This window comes from Leptinotarsa decemlineata, unplaced genomic scaffold (genome assembly GCF_025532065.1).
Source record: "Leptinotarsa decemlineata unplaced genomic scaffold, Ldec_3_MD MMD2_tig00078422_RagTag_RagTag, whole genome shotgun sequence".
In the NCBI taxonomy this organism is placed as follows: domain Eukaryota; kingdom Metazoa; phylum Arthropoda; class Insecta; order Coleoptera; family Chrysomelidae; genus Leptinotarsa; species Leptinotarsa decemlineata.
In genome coordinates this window covers 21,773,253-21,798,418 of record NW_027412747.1, presented here as the reverse complement: position 1 = coordinate 21,798,418, position 25,166 = coordinate 21,773,253, and the positions used below count along the sequence as shown (strand labels likewise).

General features: G+C 36.8%; 1 protein-coding gene across 2 annotated transcripts in view; it reads right to left on the bottom strand.

Moving 5' to 3' along the window:
- The window catches only part of side-VII (sidestep VII transmembrane protein), a 338,106-nt gene that overhangs the window by 25,153 nt on the left and 287,787 nt on the right, over positions 1–25,166 (bottom strand). For both annotated transcript variants that reach the window (XR_012468277.1, XM_074186061.1), the window contains exons 4-8: positions 23,017–23,127; positions 19,113–19,325; positions 5,260–5,411; positions 3,714–3,858; positions 1,253–1,383 (exon numbers count right to left, since the gene is read on the bottom strand). Coding sequence is in view for 1 of the 2 variants with exons in the window: in XM_074186061.1 (XP_074042162.1) it covers positions 1,253–1,383; positions 3,714–3,858; positions 5,260–5,411; positions 19,113–19,325; positions 23,017–23,127 (752 nt within the window). In the remaining variant the exon portion in view is untranslated. The remainder of the gene's footprint in view (positions 1–1,252; positions 1,384–3,713; positions 3,859–5,259; positions 5,412–19,112; positions 19,326–23,016; positions 23,128–25,166) is intronic.

Genomic DNA, 25,166 nt, shown 5'->3' with positions numbered 1-25,166 from the left:
AAACCACCCTCCGAAACACACCAACCTCGAGTTGGGTGTTCCACAAGATTCCGCTCCTCGGAATCTTGAAAGTTGCAAATAGTTTAGCACCATAAAAAAAGGATTTTGGGCTCGTAGTCTCTTTGTTCATCTACTAATTTGAATTTCCCGCTGTACGCGCGGTAGCTTCTGATTGGTCGACTGGATGACGGTAAAAGTGAAGGAGTGCGAATAGTCCTCTCAATAGGACGATTATGGCGAGCGTAAAATGGGCGAAGCGAACGATACGTTGCCCGAACAGAACATCAATTTTGGCATTCGGCAAAACATAGTGAATTAATGACAATTAGTTTGTCAGATTAGCTTCAACAAGATGACCGTTATCAATTGTCAAAGTTCAAGAGTATCTGTTGAAAGACCTTATAGGGTCGGTAAAATCAGTCGGTGAACATTTTTGTCTATTTTTGTTATTGTTGACGGTGGATTGTAGTTTTTGTAGAATTGCAAATATAGTGTCTTTGCCTAATGGAAGATGGGTTGTTTCACTGATCCAAAACTTGTTATGAACTGGAAAAAATAACCTCATTCTAAACAACTACTTTCATGCTTCAAACTTTGAACTACATGAAAATTACATTTTTCTATCTAGTTAGGTCATACTTGAATGAATATTGTTATAAAATCTCACCAGTATGGAAATATATCATTTCAATGGTGTACTTTTGAAAGTTCTTTATACGAAAACACCTGTTTTCAACTCCTTTTCAGCATCTTTTTGAACTTCAGAAGACAAAAACATACATTTCTCGCACAAGACAACAACTTTAGGTTACAAAAAAGTGGGTAGAGAAACAATTCTGCTTCTGTAACGAAAGTAATCCACAAAATTTGTTAAATGAGAATATGAAGAGGTAGGCAACTATGAAGTTTCTTTTTCAGAAACTCATCCTTTTCTGTGAATTTTCCCATTTTCCATCCAGCTGAGGATCCCAGTGGACCTTCAACAATACTATGGGTTCACTCACTAAATAACATCTTGAAAAAATTAATACTACAATTTATTGTTTTCATATGTGCAATTTTCAATGCTTGAGACGATCACTAAAATTGATTACGAAGTTTTGGGTAAAACCCTTGGAGTCAGAATATGAAAAGAGGATAGAAAAAAGTCGATCTGAGGCAAGACAGAAAGTTCCTATCAGGCACCGCTTTCAGACCGACGTGAAGATTCTTCTACAGTGCTTGTTCAACTAGAAAGGAACAAAATACATACGTTATGTCTCCATTCAACTTTGTAGACTGGCGGATGGGCATTTACGATACAGTCGAAATAAACGTCGGTGCCTTCACGTATAACGTCTGGATTCAGAGATGTCCCCAGAACTATTGTTGCTTCCGGTGTATCTGTAACAAAAATGGGTACATCAAATTCTTAATGCGTTACTAGCCACCTGATGAAAAAAATGTCACTCGACAATAACTATAAAATTATAAAAAGTGTCAGAAATAACCAAGAAAAAATATCAGGACTAACTCATATTTTTAAACAACACAACAAATGCTGGGATCTCGGAAACTATGAGATATACTAAGATGGTTGAATTGGGGCAAAGCTTTTACCTGACTAACAATATACCGTTGAGAAAGTTCTGAAATTTTGAGTATATCTGGAGATATCCGGAAAAAACAAAACTTTTGGAAAATAATTTTTATTTTTGGTGGCTTTATTTTTCGAAGAATTCGAAAATAAATCGCACTTCCATGTTGCCACTATTTCCCTGCTACATAATGGTGTTTTCAGTTTTTTTGTTATCCGACGGTTCGCCTTCCGGCCATGCACAATCATCAAGTATTTTTTTTATGAGCGCTACATTGTATATTTTCAGTTTTAAATAGAATCAGATTTTACCTTTTTAATGATGTATCATAAGTTATCATTCTTTCTCTAAGAATTGGAGGTATTGAAAAAAATTAATTCTTTTAATTCTAGGTTTGACTTTTGATTTTTCTAAATTTGACTTTCAATTTGTTATACTCAATGATATTTTGTTATTGTACAAGTCATTGAATTTTTGGCAAAAAATGACTTTCACGAATGAAGAAAAATGAGATACGATACAAATTTATTACAAATACGATAAAAACAGTGTTAGGACATCAAAGATGTATTCAAACTTGTATTCCAAAAGACGACAATCACATCGAACTATGTTTAAGTTATTGGATCAAAATCTCACCAAGTTTGGTTCATTTGAAAAGCCTAGGAAAAAATATGCAGACAGAATCAACAATCAACGAAGAAACGTCGGATAGCAAATTTGAAAACATCATTATGGAGCAGGGAAAAGCTGCAATGTGGAAATGCAATCTATTACACTTCGAAAAATGAAGGCAGAAAAAAATTAACACCATTTTCCGAAAGTTCTGCTTTTTCCAGATATCTCCCAATATATTCAGAACTTTCTCAACGACATATTGTTAGTCAGGTAAATGCGCAACTTTGCTCAATTCAACTCTCATAATTTCCGAGATTCCAATAGTGAGGATAGAATTTGAAACACCCTGTATATACCACTATATCAAACAGGTGCGATGAATTTATATTTTTTGTATAACGGTTAAGCATGAAGTCCATAAGAATTTTACCAATTATTACAATTCGAAATAACTTCAAATGAGGAATAGATAAATAATTCATAAGTCGAGTGGTTGAAATAACTTCTTTTCCTAGCTCAACTTCCGTCTTCAAATAATCGTTGATTTTCGGATTTTTATATTACAAAAATTGAATGTCAGGTTTTCAACGTTTTCAGTTCATCAGCAGAAATACAGATTTTCACTGAGTAAAGAAATTATTTGATATGATACGTATTTATGAAGTTCAATATTTTACCAAATTTTTAAGTCATGAGAAAAATGTATGTGAAGCGTCCAATCACAAATGTCATTGAGATGATGATCATAAATCATTTCTTCAAATATCCCATAATGAATGTAATTGCTCAGAACTATTTTGATCCATTTCGGGAAGTCTCACGGAAACCATCAAATGAATGATATTTTGCAAATAAAATGTTTACGGGATATTATATATTTTAGGGCAAATTCAACCCACCAGTTTGAACAAAAAATTCAGAAGGTACAAAATTCTTGCCTCCGGTTAATATATGGGGTGAAAAAGAATTTTCAACAAGATTTGTGAAGCGGGTTGGTTGAATATGGAAAACAGAAGATTACTACATTCTGCAAACCTCCTTCCTTAAATCATCCTACCAGAAAATAATATTCCGCACTGACGTTAAAAATGTCAACATTAGACATCGAGGAATATTGTCCCACCACCATTCAGAATTGAACTCCTCAGGAGATCGTTCAGTTACCAGATTTGCAAAATATATAATTTCATTCCACGAAATTTCATAACAGGAAGTATCCAAACTTTCTAATCTCAACCTGAAAACCTTCTGTTCAGGACTTATCAGTAGGTTTTCATTCATTATTTTCACATGCCAAGCTTGAAAACTGCTCTTCTCACCAAAAACTGTATTGACATTTTTTATACTTTTTTATACTTCTTTCTTTCTTATCATATCAACAGGTACGCATAGGTATTCTTCGCTGCCGAGTTGAACTTCGCTCTTTATTTTCTTAAATATATTTTGAAGGATTATTTTTATTCAAATGCACTAAAAGGAAAAATAATATAGATGTTATTATTATTAATATATACTCACAGTGAATTTCTAGTTTCCATCCATCTTCGAGGCTCTCTGAAGATACCATTTTGTTCTCTGACCTACAAGAAAGGTATTTACCATCATCTTCTTTCTTTGGTATGAAAGACAGGGTGCTTGTTGTAGTGTTGCCGTCATTGGAGGTCTGAAAGACATATGCAATCATCGCTACATTTTTTGTAACATTTATGATTTTCGAAACAGGTTGAAGAATAAGAGGCAATTTTATTGGGAATTAAAAAACTGGTGCTCTCTCCTCGTCAAGTTCCATTCTCACAGAGCTCATAGTTCAGAAATAAACTTTACCAGGAGTGCTCCTGAAGATGGAAAAACTGCATCAGCTATATGTCAACCTGTTATGTTAGTATATATACATATAATAAAGCTGTATAATAGTTCAACATATGATTAGTATCATCATTATTCATAAAACTGAACAACTTTGAAATCGTTTGATTCGGAATTTTTCTGTATCGATATTCAAACATTCATCCTATTTTTCTTTGTTTCACCACAATACTGATTTATATTTCTGCCATAATCTACTGTGATGATCCAAAACTGAGTCTAGTTGAGCATATATTCAACAAAAGCCCTCTATATTTGTTTTAACAACAGTCATATATTATTTTTTCCAAATTTTAGTAACGTGGCGTTCTCCGAAATTTTATTCAACTTTGATAAATTGGTATTTGTTAACATACTTCTGTTACGAATCACTAGGCTGTATGCATATAGAGATTGAACAATGTTTGTCTACACACCGAGAAAGAGGAACAGGGAACGAGCTTGAAGAAACTTCCAAAACTCTATAGATCTCATTCCTCTATACTATTAGGAGATCTATGGTGTAATCTGACAGACACTGAGAAAATAATGAAGATAGTAAAGTTATCAGATAATCTAACATTCTCTCGTAGGGATCGTGACCGCAAACATTTGCCGTCACGATCCCTACTAGGTCTCAGAAAATAATTGTGGTGCAGTGTTTGGAACCTTTGGTGTAGTGATGACTATTACTGGAGCTTTTTCCCAACATCAAACCGTTATTTCAACACTCGATACATGTTTAGATCATCTTCAAAAGGAAAATCAAACTTTGATCTTTCTCTGGAAGATTATCACCTGGTGATCGAAAGCCGTGTCGAGGTGTTAAAATAACGTTTTGGGTTTGAAAAAACCTCCAGTAATGTTCATTTGTGTCAAAAAATATTAACTCATTCATCAATTTCTTTTTGGTCCCTCAAAAGTATTCCCTATTCCCATTCGATCCCACAGTAGAAGAAAGTTTCAGATCTCGAAATCGTACCATTCAGATGAAAGGTACGTTCTCGAGTGTTTTTATAACCTGTGATTAATATTTGTTGTGTCAATTTGCGGTGAAATCAATTTTTTAGTATTAGTATTATTATATTTTAAATGTAAGCAAGTGACTTTTTCCATATGGTTTGTAATTGTCTTGAGGAAATGAATGATTATTATTACTATTATCATTGCCAAGATGGAATATATCATTATTATTTTGAGAGCAGAACATTTCACTCACCATGTCCTTAGTTTTCTCCAACCTTTGACCATTTTTCCACCAAGTTATGGTTGCTGGTGGCCTAGACCCAGAACTTTGGCACAATAGATCGTACTTTCTTCCAGCAGAAAGCGGCTGATTTGCTCCTAAAATTTTCACATCGAGAGGTCCAACTGGAAAAAAAAAGATGACACCGTATTTTCTTTGACTGAATATCCAATGCAAAGGTAGGTAGGAATACGGTCATAAAATCTAACATATCAATACTCCATCAGTAGTATATTATTTAAAAATGGTTGATATTGGATATTTCGATGAGTGGTAATCACTAGTTTCTGTTGATGAGATTCTTCGATTTGAATAAAAAAACAAATCGAACTTAATAGATCAATATTCCAATACAGGAAATCGTATATACAAAAAATGTTTTTTTTGGATCAGTTCTGTTCGAATTCCAAATACTCCAACTCCTTTCATATAAACAGGTGTAATCAAGAGTAAGCTTTCATTAAATTCATTCAGAAAGGTTAGGCAAAAACAAATGGTGGAACTGTTCCCAAATGAATTGAAAACTCGCTACAAACTTTCTATGAAACGCTGAAGCCAGTTCAAAGGGAAATAATTAGTTTCAAATTTTTGTCTGTAATACCTTTCCATAAAGCAGGGACCTAAAACAAACAAAATATCGAACAACTGTGGGAGAATTTTGCATGCTAATTCAACTCCAGATGGAAACTGAAATATAGTAAAGGAAAGGATGATGTACAGTAAAACACGACTTTTTTGAAACGCAACAAAATTTAAGAAAACTTGGTGGATTTGTTCAAAGTATCACTTTGAAACCTTCCTTTGTGAACAACAGCAATTATATTCAAGCAAACACGTACAAATATGAACATCAATGGAACTTCACGACTTAACTGTCAATATACAGGGTGATCCATATCAAATTCTCACTATCAGCAATAATTTGCAATCAGAGATATGCAAATTATTGAATTGAGAAGCTGAGAGCATTTTTCATAACGATTAAGGAACACGAAGCAAAAAAATAATAGCAAGTTGTTTCAATTTTGATTAAAACAACATTTTCAAAAGTTTAGACAATGGATGTATCAGTTTTTTCTGATATACAATGTCAAAATTATATCATGCAAGTATTCGATAAATTTTTTTGGAAAGCTGTGAAACTTGAGTGATAAACATCAACTTCAATATTCAAACTAATGTGGAAGAAAATGGTGGAAGTCTGCTTGGTTGCTGATCAAATAAAATACTGCTTTCATTATTGGCCGCGGTGGTAGTGCGTCCGACTCATGATCGGAAGGTCGTGTGTTCGATTCCCGCTTCGACCAGATATTTTTCTCGAGAGAATTTATCTGGTTGAAGCTGGAATGATTCTGCAACCGTGTTAGGAATCACACGTTGAAAGGTAAGACCTCGTTAGTCCTTAGCTCGCACAAGTTTCTCAACTTCTGAGAGTTGACGTTCGTATGGGGGCGACAGCTGATTAACGGAAAAACATATTTTAAACAGATTTTAAACAGATTATTCTCCCATCTGTAGCTCCTAACATTTCAGGAACTCTCTGTTTGGAGATTTTCAGTGGTCTTCTAGATCTAGACACAGCATAGGTAACAATCAGCAATATCACTTCGCTTGGCAGGAGAAGTTCGCGCATATCCATCGCGTTGATGAATCCGCCATTTTGGGAAGTGACAGACTTTCTCATTCTGCTTTTGACTTTGCTCTTGTTAGGACGTATATGTTACCGGTGCGTATCGTAAATTTTAACTTTTAACATAATGGAAAAACTGATAGGCGGTGGACACGTTTGTGCTGTAAATAGTTGTGAAAGTAACAGTTCAGAAACCAAAATAAGCATTTTCATGTTTCCGATGGACTACTTGATGAATAAATTACTGAAAATTCATAGTTGTGACATTTGTGTGGGCCATTCCAAAACAAATTGTGAATTAAAACATGAATCTCTGTACTGTTATTTCAGAACATTTCAAAATTGAACTCTTGACACATTCAGTAACTTAAGGATGCCCAAAAATGAATTTGATTATTTATCTGATTGATTCGGCCATTACTTGATAAAGATCCATAGTAATTTCACAAACTACACCTAAACGATTTGATCTCCACAAACTTTATTGAAAAAATATATCACAACATGTTTCGCTAGACATTAGCTTTTTCAAGTGATTAATACATCAAACATGTTGTAATATATTTTTTTCAATAAAGTTTGTGGGGATCAAATCATTTAGGTGTAGTTTGTGGAATTTGTTTATTTTATTTCCTCCTTGGAAGTAAACTTCCAAAGCAATTTTGAGAATCTTATTGTGGGGACAAATGTCATTGCAGGATTTGTATCATTGTTTGAACAATTCAATTATAACCATTCATGTGTTAGGAATCACACGTTAAAAGGTAAGATCTCGTTAGTTCTTAGCTCGCACAAGTTTCTCAACTTCTGAGAGTTGTCGTTCGTATGGGGGCGGCAGCTGATTAACGGAAAGAAAGATTTTAAACAGACAGATGTGAAAATTTCCCAATATCACACCTTTTGAAGTTATAAGGTAGAGTAAGATTATTTTATGCATTGAAACATATAAATAGGAATTTCAAATCTCAGAAAAATATTGTCAAAAAAAGAATAAAATAAGAATGAAATAATAATTTGGAGACACGAATAAATGTTTTAAAGTGAATAATTTGTATTTCTAGTACCAGCTACCCTGGAAACCTAGAAGGATCCTAAGTGGGTCAACTGCATTATATTGACATTTCAGAAGGGTAAAAATTTCTGTGAACGTATTACTAGAAAAGAATAAAAATAATGGAGTAACAAAAGTAAGTTGATGTTTGGATACAACTTACCTATGTATATATAAAAAAAATGTTGAAAAAGAGTTCATTTCAAAATGCAAGGAGAACGTCAATTCTTATAATAAAGAAAAAGCAATTCAACTGAAAGGTCAGTTAGTAATATACCAACTCACATTCATTTCAAGACTCAAGAGAGGTGGATCATAAAGTTTATACCAAAAAGTTGATTGCTGGACAATTTCTTCTTCATATTCCAGTTGATTGAACCATTGTATTCTTACTGGTGATTTTCAAAATAATTCGGCTGTTTTGACATTTTTTGAAAAAAATCATATAACCAGATAGAATGTCTGCACAGGAATTATTATATCGATTGAATTTGGGTCCATTCCGTAAGGTATATCAAAATTATATGAGCACTTTGGATATAAAAAGTTTGAGTGCGAACCTGCCCAAAACCATTTCGCGAGTCCTGCCCTCTTATCGTCACTTCCCAAAATGGCGTCTAGATACTTTTCCACATCAAAGGCGGCATGGCCAAGTGTCCATGCTGATTGTTACCTATGCTGTGATCTAGATCTAGATCTCTTTGTCCCAACCATTTTGACTTTTTTGTTGGACTGAGTATTTGAAAAATGGAACGGTTCAGAAACCGGCTTGAACATTCACTGAGTGAGAAATCGATTTTCAATTTAGACTGATCTCGAATAACTTCTTCCTTCTGGTCTTCGAGAAATTTGTCATTCACGTTTCAAACTTTTCATTACTTGAAAAACAAATCCTATGAAAAAGTAAAACAGTCGCTATTCAATTATTTTTTGCTTCCTACTTCTCAACGAGTGTAAAAAAATATTTTTTTCAAGGACAAAACACAAGCACTACAGGAAAATCCTTAAGGCGCTAACAGAGCGGTGACTGTGCGAAAGTAGCGATTCACATTGGATATAAATCGCTGGAGTTCGAATTCATTTGAAAAAACATTCTCAGGAAGTTTATTTCACATAAACGCAGTTCTCCAGATAAAAGAGTTCGGAGACATTTATCTCTTTGGGGAAAACCGATGCCTAGGTTTTTGTGGCATTGAATTGAACCTGATTACTTTCACCCCAATTGAAAACCACTGCTAGATCCTCATTAAGATCTACAACCTCTTTCTGCCGGTGGATATGTGCCTCCATAGCCGATGTCCTAGAATCCAAATGGAACGACGAGTATGCTATCGTCAGCAAAGCAATACATTGGATCCTTGGTATTTTCCAATAAGTAGTTGAAAGAACACATTGACAATTTCTCTATACTTCCAATAACTCAATCCGGATTTCGTAATGGACATAGTTGTACAACTGCTTTGTTGCATATAGTGGACGATATTATAAGAGCACGTGACGAAAAAAATAATACAGTATTGGTACTTTTTGATTTCAGTAGAGCGTTCGATACTATTAACTTCGATTTAATGTTATTAATTCTTGGCTATATAGGACTCTCTAAAAATGCTATATCACTAATCAGATCGTATCTCACCAACCGTCAACAAAAGGTTACCATAAAAGGAAACAGCTCACAATATCTGAAGTTGATATGTGGAGTGCCACAGGGCTCTATTTTGGGACCCCTTTTGTTTGCTATCTATACATCTCAACTTGCGAAATGTTTAAAATTTTGTAATATACATTTGTATGCAGACGATACCCAGTTGTATTATAGCTTCTCACCTGAAATGATAGATAATGCGTGTACTCAAATCAATAGTGACTTAAAATTATTTGTGGAGATTGCTTCTGATAACTGCTTAAATATAAATTGTAGTAAATCCAATGTTATTGTTTTCGGGCCAAAAGGCCCTAGAAATGATATTTGCAAATCTGTGAAAGTAGTAGTAAATGATCATGTACTTGGGGTTGTCCCAGAAGCCAAAAGCCTAGGCATCATTTTAGATAAGGAATTGACATTCGAAAGCCAGGTTAATCAGTTTATTCGGCGTACATATTATTCGCTCAAAATTATGGACACCGAAATTTCTTACCCATGAAGGTGAAGGCGAATTTGTGCAAATCATCAGTTTTATCTATATTCAATTATGCTGATGTTTTGTATGGTACAACCAACCAATTAAAGAAAAGTATACAAAAAGTTCAGAATTCCTGCCTAAGGTTAATTTTTGGTATAAGAAGAAGAGAAAGAATATCACACAAACTGAAGGATACCGGCTGGTATCCTTCAGTTTGTGCAACAGCTCAACAACGCAACAGCTCTTGATTCTTCATGTTTCTTGATTGCGTTATTTCAAATATGGGTGACATAATATAGAAGGTCGCCTGTTGATCTTTGTTTCCGAAAGCCATGTTGATGGTAGCTCAACATATTGAAAACTTCCACAAACAGGTACCTAAATAAACACTCTAACCATCAGCCACAACAGTACAGAAGGGTGATTGAAATGTTGGATGAGAGGGCATGACGCATCTGTGAACACCTGAGATGTTCCTAAGGAACTCAACCACCTAAAAAATGCCTCTAAAGGTAATGAGTACAGAATGATCCAGGAGGGATAACGTCAAAGTAACGCCAGCTAGGCCCGTAGAGCCTTTCCTTCTCTTTGTAAAAACTATCATGAACTGGATTGAAAGAATGTTAGAGAAACATGACGTGAAACCAATATTTAGATTTACAAAAGCTACCAGAGAAGGTTTGATGTCAGCTAAGGACCTCAAAGAGTGTTTGGTAATACCAGGAGTGTATCGGATTCCTTGCAGCGGATCTGTCTACATTGAAGCCACGAAAAGAAGTGTATGTACCCGTCTCTCTGCAACTACGAACCTTCAAGACGAGACCATTAGGTTTAGGGTCATCAGGGGCTGCCGTTTAGGTCGGGTACTATCTCCCTTCCTGTGGTTGCACCAGATGGTGCACCAGTCTGCTTGATGTCCTCGATAGAAGAGAAATAGATCTGCGAGCTCATGCTGGCGAGGTCCACGTTGGGAAATGTAGCTTGTAATATCCTCCAAAGTACGATGGACGCTGTTCACAGTTGGTGCCAGAGGCAGCAGGTGTCTGCCACATCAGAACTGTGATGATCCCCTTCACCAAGAGAAGAAAATTTGACGATTTATCGCTACTTTTCCTCAATGTTCAGGCCATCTCATTTGGAATGGAGGTGGAATATCTTGCATCATCCTTGATAAGGAAACTCAGCTGGAACGCTCACTTGGAGAGAGTTTTATAACAAACCAGGCTGTCTCTATGGACATACCGAAGGAATTGTGATGAAACTTGTAGTTCAGGTTTCAAACACATCTGGCGGCATTAGTCAGAGGCCATGGAAGTACTCCTAAGATCTACCTCCTCTCCACATTTTTCTGTAGAGAGAGGCTAGATTGACTGCATATAGACTTATGCACGAATTAATCAATACACTGCTGGTTGACACTGGAAGTAATAAGTTCTGTTGTGGAAATGACCTCTGACACTATGCCTCCAACTGTCTAAGAACTGCCTTATACAGTACTGTTCCCGAGTAAGCACCGTCGTCTGGATCATCATATGCAGAGACTCGGACTGTTGAAAGACAATGTGTGTCAACTCTGTTTGGAAAATTATGGAACTGCAGAGCACATACTTTTTATCTGTTCCGCTGAGGACTTATTCAGGTTTTCAGAGTTTGGCAGAGCCACACTCTCACCATCTAACCTGAAATATCACTCACTATATAAACTAATCGGCTTCGTTAAGAAGCTGGGTTCAATTGGTCGAGTGTGAATAAATGTGAGCCACAATAAACCTCTGCGGGTTGCGGTGGAGGGTCGAACAGATCCACTAATTTTCGACCTGACCTAACCCAAGCCGTCTCTCTGAACACAAGAGAAGTTGTCGTCTCGCGCAAACCAACAAATCTGATGTAGCCCAACACGCTCTCAAATAAGACACTTACATTATATTATTCAAATATATACAAATATTCGATAAACTTAAAATCAGTATTCAAAAATATAAAGAAGGACCATTGAAATTCATAAACAGTAATAGTTTCAATATATAGGATGTGGCAATGAGCATTAGTAAAATCTGGCTACCTGTTCTCAATTGATCGCAAACAAAGTCATTTATTTCAATCAAGGGAAACGTTGCCACGCCCACTTATGATAATATACAATTGGAGACAAACTCCAGCTTTGTAGTTTCTGCGTTGAGAACAACTCGACCGTTGTTATCTTAAAGTTTTCTATAACGTCTGCTGCAGTAGTAGACGAAACGTCAGGAACGAAGAACAAAAAAACAAGTTATAGCTTTAACACAGTTATCTTCGGACGTGAAAGCTTACACTCTTCGAAAATATAGCAATCATGAAAATACACTGACCAAAAAAAATTAAATCAGTTCCTGTTGTTGGATTTCATGTTGGCTCGACCTTATGGCCACACGAAAATGTTCAATTTGTGTGCACAAAATCTGATATCGTGCCTTGTTTTGGTCACAGCAAGCCGCGACACGATTAATCAATGCGAATTAGGCACGGAAAATGCGCAGCGTAAGCACTTATCACGGATAAGTTGAGGGTTGTTGTTTATACACTTCGGTAATGTTCGAGTGAGTTCAATCGTAAATTGAAACTCCGTATCGAAGAGTTCGGAAAATAGACGAAGTTGTGAGTCACAAGGGTGGGATCATTGAAATAGGTGGAAATCCCTTGTGATGATGGAAAAAGTGAGAAAAATATGTTTGGATGTAGTTGAAGAGTCTAACTCAATGATGATAATAAATGCCTTCATTTGGTGTACTAATCTAGGCGTCGAACGTGTCAGATAAAAATATGTATACAAAAAACAATGAATAATACAAATAGAAATACATAAAATGATCGATCGGTTGACAATTCTGGTCAAATTGTCACTTTGAAATTGTTGTAATGAAGATTATATTCGAATGTAGTTGAAAACCTTACAGAAACTATTGAGGATGATAAAACCAAAATATTCGAATGAGTTATACCACAGTGAAATTATATAAAAAAAATCAAAAATGAAAAAAATGTAAATGTGCACTGGTCTGCAGAAAAAATTGAGAACTTCGCCTTTTGTTATGCCAGCAACTAACTCTCTAATTTATTTAAATATTTGTATGTAACTACAGCTGGGTAACAATAAAGACGATTATTATTATTATTATTATTATTATGAAACCTGTTTTTCCGTTAACCAGCTGTCGCACCCCTACGAACGACAACCCTCAGAAGTCGAAACTTGTGCGAGCCAAGGATCAACGAGATCTTGCCTTTCAACGTGTGATTTCTAACACGGGTTGGAGGAATGTCAGTGAAAATCGATCGTTCAGACTAGGGCTTGAACCACCGACCAACACGGCAGTCAATTCGACTGAGTGAACAGAACACCCAAGTCGAACTGCCTGGTTACCGACCGCCATCGAAGTGATCATGAATTACCACAAAATAAACTAGTCATCAGATACACGGATTAGAAATTATATATCTCTTCCACAACGAGTGTTTGAAGTACCTTTTTAATTCCAGTTTGTATTTGATAGTAACTTTTGAACATGGTCTATCAAGAATTTGTTTTGGAACTTTTATTTTTTTTCTTTGGAAGATTCTCCTGAGAATATTTCCCTTTCAATTTAGGAATGGAGTAATTTGGTTTGAAATCTTATCCCCATTTCTATTGTTATTTTTATTTGTTTTATGTGATTATGAAATACACACTTTTCAACTGATTTTCAATTGACAATGAGGGAGGTTGAAGAGATTTATTTTCCGACATTATTTCCAGATTATTTCCACCAACCGCTCGATCTATACCTATACAATATTGTATTTGTTAAAAAAACTTTTCTGACATAATCTGAATATCAAAAACAATATATATCATTCCAATAAAAAAAAAACAATTTTGATATGCCACGCTTCCACAGAGCAAACTCTATTTTGAATAATATTCAATAAATATTCAAAACTTCAATATAAAATATGTTTTGATAACTGTTTTCCCCATCTCGAATTTCTAATGTAAGCTCAATGTTGACACACACTGTTGATAATATGAAATTATCTGACAATTTAACAATCCGTTTTCCTACAATTGATTAGAGCCATTACATTTCATGTGCGATTCGTCGAGAATGCTACGTCCAATTTTTCTCTTGAACTCACTGAGTGAGAAAATACGAGAAACATTTTTCCACGAATTTTCATTTCAGGTAATTACGTAGGAGGTTGATGTGTTGGAGACATTTTCACGCAGAATGATACTAAGTTGTGGAAAAGGTTAATTAATGTTGGAGTTGATTCAGAGGGATCTCTGAGAACATTCACATCATTTTCTTGCAAGCACCCTGGAACAAATCGATTACGAGGAGAGTTTTTGCAGAGGGAAACTCAAATCCTAATCCCAGCCCTGGAGCTCTTCTTTGTTCTTAGAGCGGGAGTTTGACAGACATGAAGGCATATAGATATACACTTTTTTCCAAAAAGTGAATGAAAGTATTTTCCATTTGCAGTAAACTCGATGAAAACCACACGAGAAATGAACAATGCTACATGAACAAAAACCTAATGATTTGGTTATGTTAGAACCAATTTGAAGGAATCCCCGGAAAATAGAATTTCCACATAAGTATCCTGGAACGAATTGATTTCAGAATGTGTATTTTTTAAGTGGACTACTCGAATTCTAGTCCCAGATCTGAAACTTTTTTTCCAGAGTGGGAGTTGGATGGGCATAAAAGTAGAAAGGAACACCCACTTTCTTCAAAAATCAATCCTTCATGATTATAATGAGATTCTTTTTTATTCGTAGTGGATTGAATGGAAAGCAAAGAGAAATATGCAATGCCACAAAGACAAACCACCGATGAATTGGTGAATTCGTCTTTCCAGACTGAATAAACGAGACAGATCTATTACAGAAATATTTCAAAAAATCTTTCGAACAGGTCTGTTTCAATTTCCGAAATATATTTTTCTCCCTCACTAGTTCTATTTATTGTATTTTTGATAATTTCATCTCATTTTCAAATATTCGTTCAAGGAGAAAAAACATTCTGGAATCTGAGAATATCAATTGCCAAAATATAACTGAAAAAATATTCGAACACGTTCTGAAAAAATGTTTAACAAGAATTCAAAACAATCAAGTACTGTTCCGTAGACAGTAGCTAATTGTGAACTGATATGGAGCCGTGCCAATAAGATGTATGATTCTGAGCTAACTCAGATACCAGGTGTCCTTTCTTCGTAGAGGAATATAAGAGACGCTGCGATGAACTACTTTTTTTGCTAGCTACTGAGACCTTTTATAGACCAGTGCCCGGAAAATTGGTCACTGAGTCTACAAAATACATCATATGAAGAGCAAGAGCTTTCTCCAACTCCTGATCCTCTTAACAATACTGAGAGACTAAATGGTGCAGCCATGCAGCAATTTATTACCTTCTTAAGATCGAGATATGATATGAGTTCGTCCTACAACAGATTTTCAATCAACAAAATCAAAATCTGTGATAATCTCAACATCGATCAATTAACTGGAATCTCTTCAGCATACAATTCTGGTTGCCATAGAGAATATTCTAGAATATGGTCTAGATGCTCATTTAGATATACAACATCTTACTATCGGTGAAAATTCGCATCCACAGCCCATGTCGTGGAATCCGAATGGAATGACGAAACAGTTGCGCAGTCATCACGAAAGCAATATACTGGATTCTTAGTTTTTTTCCAATGAGTCGTTGATACCGACTGGTTAACTGAGAGGATCGGAACTGCATTCTTCTGGCTGACTGAAGAGCAACATAGGAGACCTTTTTTCAGAGCCACATTTGTTTTTTCCTGAGAGAAGGCGAGCGTCGAATGAACCACAACTTTTCTTTCTGTAACACCGCATTATCAAGATCAGGAAATATTCTAAACACCTTACTCCAAATTTTCGAGCAGTAGAATCAACAAACTCCCTTGAGCAGGTCAACAAACGCTTATGCTCAGTCAAGGAATCACAGATGCTCTCTTAAGGAGAGTTACTGCGGTCACTGACGTAAAAATTTGTTGGTTCACATCTACAATACCAGAGCTTCATATCTACAGATACCTGGGGGAATCAAAAGCTCTGACTGTACATTCACTAGCCAGGATAAACTCTCCTGATCTTTTCAGATAACCTGTAATTATCCAAAATGGTATTCTACAGCCATGAGAGGGCTTCTTTCAGGAATCACAGAAGGCTCAATTTCCAATCCAATGTAGTAGATGAGCAATATCTTGCTCATCTTCCTGACGAGATAGTCGAGACTAGTAACTGATGATATCACTCACTTAATCAAAAAGAATATAGCATGGCTCATCATGTTTTAAGTGGGTCCATCTTCTTGTTGCCATGCAAAAGAAAGAATAGGTTATTATCAACATTCGAATATCATTGTTAACAATGTGATATTTTGGATTTTTCTCTTGTAGATATGGCCCAACTGAATTGAAGAAAAGTAGAAAGTTGAAACCTTTTGAATGAGGTGTAATCGGAACCTTCGTGAATTTCGTGAATTTTCGAAATTTTGAGGGTAGGGTAGGTCTAAAGTGAGTAGGTCTATTTGACTCTCCACCGCAACCCACAAGGGTTTATTGTGGCTCACACCTATTCACACTCGGCTAAATGAACCCAGCTCCTTAACGAAGCCGATTAGTTTGTATGATGAGTGGTCTTTCAGGTCAGATGGTGAGAGTACGGAACTCAAAGAACCTGAATCGGTCCTCAGCGGGGCAGGCACAAAGTATATGCCCTGCAGTTTCATCTTTTTCCAGACAGAGGTGATACACACTGTCTTCCGACAGTCCAAGTCTCTGCATGTGATGATTCAAATGACAGTGACCTGTAAGAAGACCTACTACACATCATCCCTACTGTAATCCAACAACTGTTTGGAATCAAGCTTCGAAGGGTGAATAAACGCCTTGGAGTGAGCCAATCCTGGAAGATTCTGCCAGAAGTCCATAACTATTCTTGCCGTCCAGGTGTTGAGTGTTTGTTTGGCAAAGCCCAAAGCGATGCCAATGACAGGTTCTGGTCCAATGAAGCCGCTTGCAACACCCTTCTTTACAAGAGAGTCAGCAGCTTCATTGCCTTCCAGGCCAGTATGGCCAGGAATTCAGAACAGAGACAATCTGTTGCCAAGAGCTTCCAACGCCACTTGACTGTCTATTGTCTTGTGAGTGAGGTTGGATTTATCCAATCTCTCCGCACACAATTCAGTAGCGTGAATATTTCCGCTTGAAATACAGTCGCATAAGTTCCTAGGCAGGTAGATATCTCTGTCCTGGGTCTGCGACTGAAAACACCTGCACCTGAACCGGAAGGTGTTTTTGATCCATCTGTGAACCAACAACTATCTGCTCTTAATATTTTCTTCTCCCGCAGGATCCAGTCTTCTATACTCGGGAATAATACTTCATAAGGCAGTTCGTAGTTAACAGTTGGAGGCATAAAGTCAGAGATTATTTCCAGAATGCTGTGACTTCCAATGTCAACCAACAGTCTGCTGCACTCTGCATTGAATTGATTTGTGCAATTGGCAATGTGTACAAGTCTGTATGCAGTCCATCCAGCCTCTCTTTCCAGAAAAATGTGGAGAGGAGGTAGATCTAGAAGGATCTCCATGGCCGCTGACGGTAGCCAGCGGTAGTCACAACTGATAGCCAGACAAGCCTGTCTCCGTTTTCTCTAAAGCCTTCGGCCACCAAGCAATTACACCATACGTGATCATTGGTCTGAAAATCATCACATAAATCTAATGGATTTGTTCGGGACCTAAACCACAAGTTTTACCACAAATCCTTCGATATGTCCGTGGAAACAGTCTGGCTTTGTGTAAAACTTTTTCCAAGTGAGCGTTCCAGGTGAGTCTTTTATCAAGGACAATGCCAAGATATTTCACCTCCGTTTCAAATGGAATGACTACACCATTGAAGAAAAGTGTCGTTAGATCGTCCAATTTCCTTCTCTTGGTGAAAGGGATTAACACAGTTCTACTGGGGTTGACAAACATCTACTCCCTCAGGCACCAACTGTGAACAACGTCCAACGCGCTTTGAAGGAAATTACAAGCTACCCTTCCCGGCGTGGACCTTGCCAGGATGACAAGGTCATCTGCATAAGCTTGCAGATCAACTTCTCTTCTGTCGAGGGCATCAACCAGACTATCCAACAGGAGCAACCACAGAAGGGGAGATAGTACCCCATCTTGAGGGCAGCCCCTGGTGACCCTGAACCTGATAGCCTCGTCTTGAAGAGTCGTAGTTGCAGTTCTGTTTACTAGCAAGGCATAGATCCAGCCAGTTATCGTCGATTCTACACCCTTTCTAGCCAATAGATTTAGGTAGTGCATTGTCCAATGCTCCTTCAATATGAAGAAATACAGCAACCGCAATCTCATTGTTGTCAAGGGATTGGGAGATTTCCTCAACGAAGTTATTTAATGTAAATCTGTCGATTTGCCGGTTTGATAAGCATACTGGTGGTTATTCAGTGGGGATGCATATAATGCTACCCTCCTGATATGTCCGTCCAGTATCCTCTCAAGTCCTTTCAGCAGGAAGGATGTAAGGCTGATTGGTCGTACCGATTTGGGGTGTGGGTCTCTCCGGCCCACTTTAGTTATATATACCACCAACTGCTTGGTATATAGTTCCATGCCAGACTAGCTCTATACAATTTTGTGAGAATAGGTAAAATTATTTCCAGTCCGTTTTGAAGAAGAGCTGGAAATATACCATCCTCTCCGGGAGATTTGAAGGTGCTTTGTTCACTCACTCGAATTGACCGCCGTGTTGATCGGTGGTTCAAGCCCTAGTCTGAACGATCGATTTTCACTTGCTATCGTCCAACCCGTGTTAGAAAAAGGTGAGATCTCGATAGTCCTTAGCTCGCAGTTTCGACTTCATAGGGTTGTCGTTCGTAGGGTTGCGACAGCTGGTTAACAGAAAAACAGAATTCCCTTGAAAAAGAGTACAAATATCGAAGTGCTACACTCACAGTTCATATCGACGTGTAGAGTTGCGGCTAGAGGCGGCGTCCTCGGATTGTTGGATGCTTGGCAGGTTAGCTCGGAATGGACGTCGCGACGCCCCAGGTCTTCTATGCGTATCTCGCTGCGGACGTGTGTCGACCCGGCGGTTGGCAAAGCGACGCTCGTATTGCTGACCGCTAAATCGTTGCGAAACCATGTTACCTTCGGCGGAGGTTTAGCTGAAACAAAAGCGTGATTAGGTGCGCTGAATTCGATGGCGTATCGGCCCTTTGGAGCCGTAAAGAACGTTTTATAGCATCGGTATTGTGACTTTTCGGTGGCGCAGTTTCGTTGCATTGCCATTGCACGTACTCTCAACTGCGAGATAACTCAACCTGCAGTTGAGCGTTATCAAAGGCTAGCGAATAAAGTCGCATTCAGAAGTATCGTTGTGCAAGTAAGCTCTCACAGGAAATCATGGTGGAGATGTCCTTCGATTTGTAATTCCACCCAGAAACACTTCTGGTCGGTTTATACGAATGTCTTGTAAACCCTTGCTGTGTTTTAAACTAGAAAAAAGGTTCTTGAAACAGAAATTATTTAGCGGTGAAAATATGAATGGAAAATTTGATTTATTTATTCATCCAACAGCAAAGCTAATTCACAAAAACATATTTAACAAAGTGTGAGGAGCTACAAAGTATTTTTGAATGCTCATGCATTCTACATTACAATTTACAATTTTACAAAACATTTAGCGAAGTGTGAAATACAAATTATTAATGAAACAACAATAAAAATAAAATAAAAAGTACAATAAAAATTAATTGGCGCTCCGGGGTGACTTCGTTGATTCCAGTGCCACATTTGCTTTTTCATGAGCTTCATGAAGCTAGAGCCGATCCCTCTACGAAACTCTTCTTCACTTGGAAGGATCGATCGCAGCTTGAGAAATGGTTCTTATGGAGATTCTGTGAAAAGTATTCTTCCTTACGGATCAGTAGAGAGTTGTCCTGAAAATCTAGAAAAGAAAATTGGATTGGATAATTCAGGAAACACTTGCTACATGAATAGCATTTTACAAGTGTTGTTCATGACGAAGAATTTCAAGAACGAAGTTTTAATGATGAACGAGAACGGAAATGTTTCCTACTTATTCATCAAACTCAAACACCTGTTCATGCAGCTGTAGTTTCGTAAGAAGATATCATCTTCCCCTCCAACCGATTTCCTGGAGTCTTTGAAGTCCACTAGATACTTGTTAGGACAACAAGAGGATTGTTCCGAATTCTTGAGGTTCTTGTTGAATACTCTTCGTGAGCAAAACAATAGCAAAATCAATACTCCTGACCGCTCTAGATTGAATGATTCCGTACAGTCCATCTCGTGTTTGTAAATCTTTTGCTGGAAAAATCCTCACTTGTTTACTTTGTAGTAAATGTTCAAGAAGTAGCGAAAACTTATGTGAATTTTTAGAACTTCATCTAGCTCTTCCTAATATGACTAATAACCAGTCCGTGCGAAGCTTATTGTTAAATCATCTGAAAATGGAATTTTAAACAGGTGATGATCGACTGTATTGCCAAACATACGCCAATCTAACTGACTTTTATAGGGAAACAAGTATAGCTGAGGCACCAGTCAATCTAATAATAACACTGATGATCTTCAAACTTCAAAGAGGAAGAATAATCTTAATCTTTGAAGATGATCACTTGGTGATCGAGGTGTTAAAAATAACGATTTCGTGTTGGAAAAAAACTCCAGTAATATTCATTACTGCACCAAAGGTTCCAAACAGTGCATCATAAGCCAGTAACTTGGACAAATTTTTTATGTGCCCACTCTTTACAATTTTCGCATTGGATCCACTTCTCTCCTGGTATACTGTCAGACCAGAATTCGCTACAAACCAGGCAGATACATTCATCTTTGTCACTTTCATCACATGACTGAAGTAATTTTTTACTAAAACCCCCATTCTTTTTTTTTATTTTCTTCTTTTGCTTCGTACCTTTTTTACTAGATTTATTTTGTTCTTCTTGCAACGCGTTTTTCTCGGGTGTATCTATGCATGAGAGTTGCAGCTTCTCTCATTCTTCACATACTTGTACTTATCTTTCTTGGAGCTGCCTTTGGGTATGGCTGAACATTTTCTAGGGCTGTCCATTTTCTTCATTGTTCGTACTGGGCTCAGGTTCACATTGACTGGCAGAGGTAGACGAAACGCGATCAGGTTGAATAGGTCAATAGATGCCAGATCTGGATGGTCGGTTACACACGATGGTGAAAACTCATCGTCGCCAAAAATGTTGGGGTTATATGAGAAGATGCCAGTCTTTTTGAAACCATTCAAAAAATGTATACTTGTCTGAGCAAAAGGCAGTGAATCAGCGACTATTTTTGGGATATCGTTAATGGTTATAGTCTACCTTGAGTTGTATCGTAGCCATGCATCTTGTGCAGAGGCGCAATATGTTTTGAACGGTCCAAATACTGAGACGTCCATCCATTTAAATATTGAGTTGAGTACACACCTCTTGAAGTTTTCCTTCTATACGTCCGCATTCTAAAACGAGAGAAAAATATAAGTCACTATTATTTTTAATCACGGGGTAAGTTGAGCAACAGTTGCTCAACATACCCCAACCCGAATATTTGAATTTGAAATGAGGTTATGATGAAACTGTATTAGTTTAAACAAAATCCATGATAGATATCAAAAATACATGAAATTAGTGAAACTTTAGCACTTACTTGATTGAAAATGAATAACATTTGACCTGTACAGAAGAAATTCACACATACACGATTTTTTTACTTTTTGTTCGCAAAATAAACAAAGCGCTCGCGTGTCTTTCTCGATCGTCAATTCGCCACCAGCGGTTGCATGATCTTTCTCCTCACGCGCCCCCGCATTTCTTTCATTTGACGTGCTAGCGTCCGGTGTATAGTTTCGGGGGTATTTTGATTGCCCAACTTACTCCAATGATCAACTAGCCCCGCCCTACCCAACCAATTTTTTTGGGATACTATTTTACTGCCATTTTGTGTTCTGCAAACAATCTAATCGAATCTCGAGCACACAATTTTCATGCTGACGGAAATAATACACCAGTGCTACATTGGTAAAAGAGCACTGATTCAAATGACGCTCATTTAGATTAAATTGGACAAGTATTTAATGAGATATTACAGCTTGGAGTACAGATACTGATTGAGTTCAATAAGGCATTTGAACAACACTTTATTGTAAATTTTTACTAAACAATTCACAAAGCCGCTGTATCTGTTTCACTACATAATAGGTTCTTCAGGCATGTTCGAAACTAACTCAGTTTTGAACTTGCCTGTAGAAGCTGTTATATAGTAAAGACTGCCAAAATAATATACTGTCAAAAGTATATATTTTTGTCGTAACTTAAGCCATTTGAAGAAAATTAAATATAATAACAAATATGTTGTTTGTCATTCATTTCAGCCTAGTTCAAAAAAATGATATTCTGAGAAAAATTTGATTTTCAATTATTGGAAATCATCGACTGCATGTTGATGATGGATACTACCATGCACTGAAGAGTGCAAGGCCGAAACCGGTCTGTGTCAGTCCATAAACCTACTTTGTAGGTAAGATAAGACTGTTCTGAAAGATTTGTCCCTGTAGATAATCTGAGTATGATGATTCAAATCTCCAATTTCATTTCATATTAAGGAAAAATTGATAGAAACAACAAATTACTGACTAAATGAAACTGCCAGAAGTTTATAATACATTTACTTGCAGTTACCTCACGGGTTGTACTTTTCAGTTCTCACTTGATCTAGATATATTCATTCTACAGATTGTAGGAGTTTGAAACTTATAAAACTTCAAGGGACTTTTTATCTGTCCATTCATTAACGAAATTTAATCTGGAAAGAGTTTCTTACCACCAAATACATCACAGCGTAGCGTAAACGAAGCTCCTTCGGGAAAAGGTCCAACAACGGATGATAATGGAGCCCCTGAATCGTCCGTAATAACCATCCTCTGTGGAGGCACTGAAAACAAGGGAGAGATATTACTTTTAATTAACACTAGTGAAGTAGAAATAACTTTCTTGTAGGAAAACATTGTATATGATGGAAAGACGAACTTTCTATTCGGGCTGACAAGTTCCTAGGCTAACGCAGATTTCATTATTCAAAATAGTTTTCTTCGTAGGCGATACAAATGACTTTCAAACAATTTTTTGATACCATTTTCACAGGACAATTTGTTTTTAGCTTCAAAATAGGCCTCAATTTCGACGATTACTTCTCCATCGCCGCTAAATTTCTTTCCAACGGGCATTTTTGTGAGGTCTGAGAACGGAGTCGGTAGGGGTCAGATCTGAAGGATACGGTGGTCGCGGAAGCAATCTGAAGACCATTTCATGCAATTTCGCCATCATTTTCATTGATTTTTGGCACGATTCATTGTCTTGAGAAATCAGCACTTTTAATTTCAATCCGACTTGCTTCGGCTCCGCACGAGTGCAATGTTGATACCAAATATATATACCATATAATACCAAATATACTTTATATACAACGTTTATAGCTTTTTTGTCAGTAGACAATACAAACATGTTTTTCTAAAGGTTAATCTTGAAAGACTTACATATAATTGGCCCGGTACCGCCGCTACCGTAGAATCTGTAGTATCTTCGAAAATATTCATCCAAATTACATGCTCTAAGGAGTCATATTGAACAAATTATGGACAAATCGGATAAAGGATATATTTAACGCATTTTTCCCCCGCGGCAGGTGATGGTTATTGAATTAAATTGCTTTTTGTAAATAATTAGTTTAATAGTCATGTCTATCCAATCAAAATAAAATGAGATACAATGACAGAAATTAGTAATATAACAATTTTAGAAAAAGCAACATGTGTATGAAAGAGCTGAGCATTAGTTACGGAAGAGCCGGGTTCTTCTTTACAAAAAAAACAGTCTTTCTGCAAATAGAAATCACTTAGTAAACTATTTATTTATTATGTAAATTTTATCAAACTCTAAAATTGCTTATTTCTGTGGAAATAAGTTATTTAACAGCCTCAATTCACAATCTTCCAACAATCTTAATCAATATAATATATACTTTTTCAATAATCAGTCTCCATTATGAAATAATTGATAACTAGAACCTCATCTAATCTAGTACTTCACTACGAACATCAACAATGAACGAGGCTCCCAAAGGCGGTCAGTGGCAAAGCGAAGCTTCGGCGTCAACCTGACCGAAGATTACCCTTTCTATACTGAGATCACGGAATATTGAGTAAAAAGTTCAATGAGATCTGTCGAAATGTTTTTTTTTTAAATTAACAATGTATTTTGTCAGAAATACCTTCGTAATTCATCATTGAAGTTGACTTACAGAGATAGACACAGGCCTTACTCATTCACCCAAGCTGTCTTTTTACAGTTTACTGAACATAAGAAGATCTCAATCGTTTTCACGTCGAAAGAAAAAGGATAATCTAATCGAATTGATTTTCTTAACACAAACAAATGGGAAAATAATTCGAATAGAATTTCAATGCCAAGCAACGTTGCAGAAATACAACATCTCCCTGAGGAAGCGAGAAAAATAATTGCTAATTGCTCAATTAGCATACTCTTCTTGACAGTTAATCAACTGCTAATGATCGTTCTGTCCTGTTTTTTATTCACTACACTTCCAATGAAATGTTTGAAACTGTGGGTTCATTATTGTGACATCAGACTGAGCGATTATCTGAGAACCAGTGGAAAAGCAACAACAAGGAATATTTTTCTTCTCCAAAGAACATGAAATGAATGGGGATTTATATTTGAGCTACACTGCTTTGGCTTGTACTTCGCTTTCAATTAAATGATATCCTAGTAAATATTGTATTTTGCGGCTGTGTTAGGAATCAAACGTCAGAATGTAAGACCTCGTTAGTCCTTAGCTCGCACAAGTTTCTCAACTTCTGAGAGTTGTCGTTCCTATGAGGGCGACAGCTGATTAACGGAAAAAATATTTTAAACAGATTTTAAACAGTTTTGGACCAGCTCATTTCCTCCGGC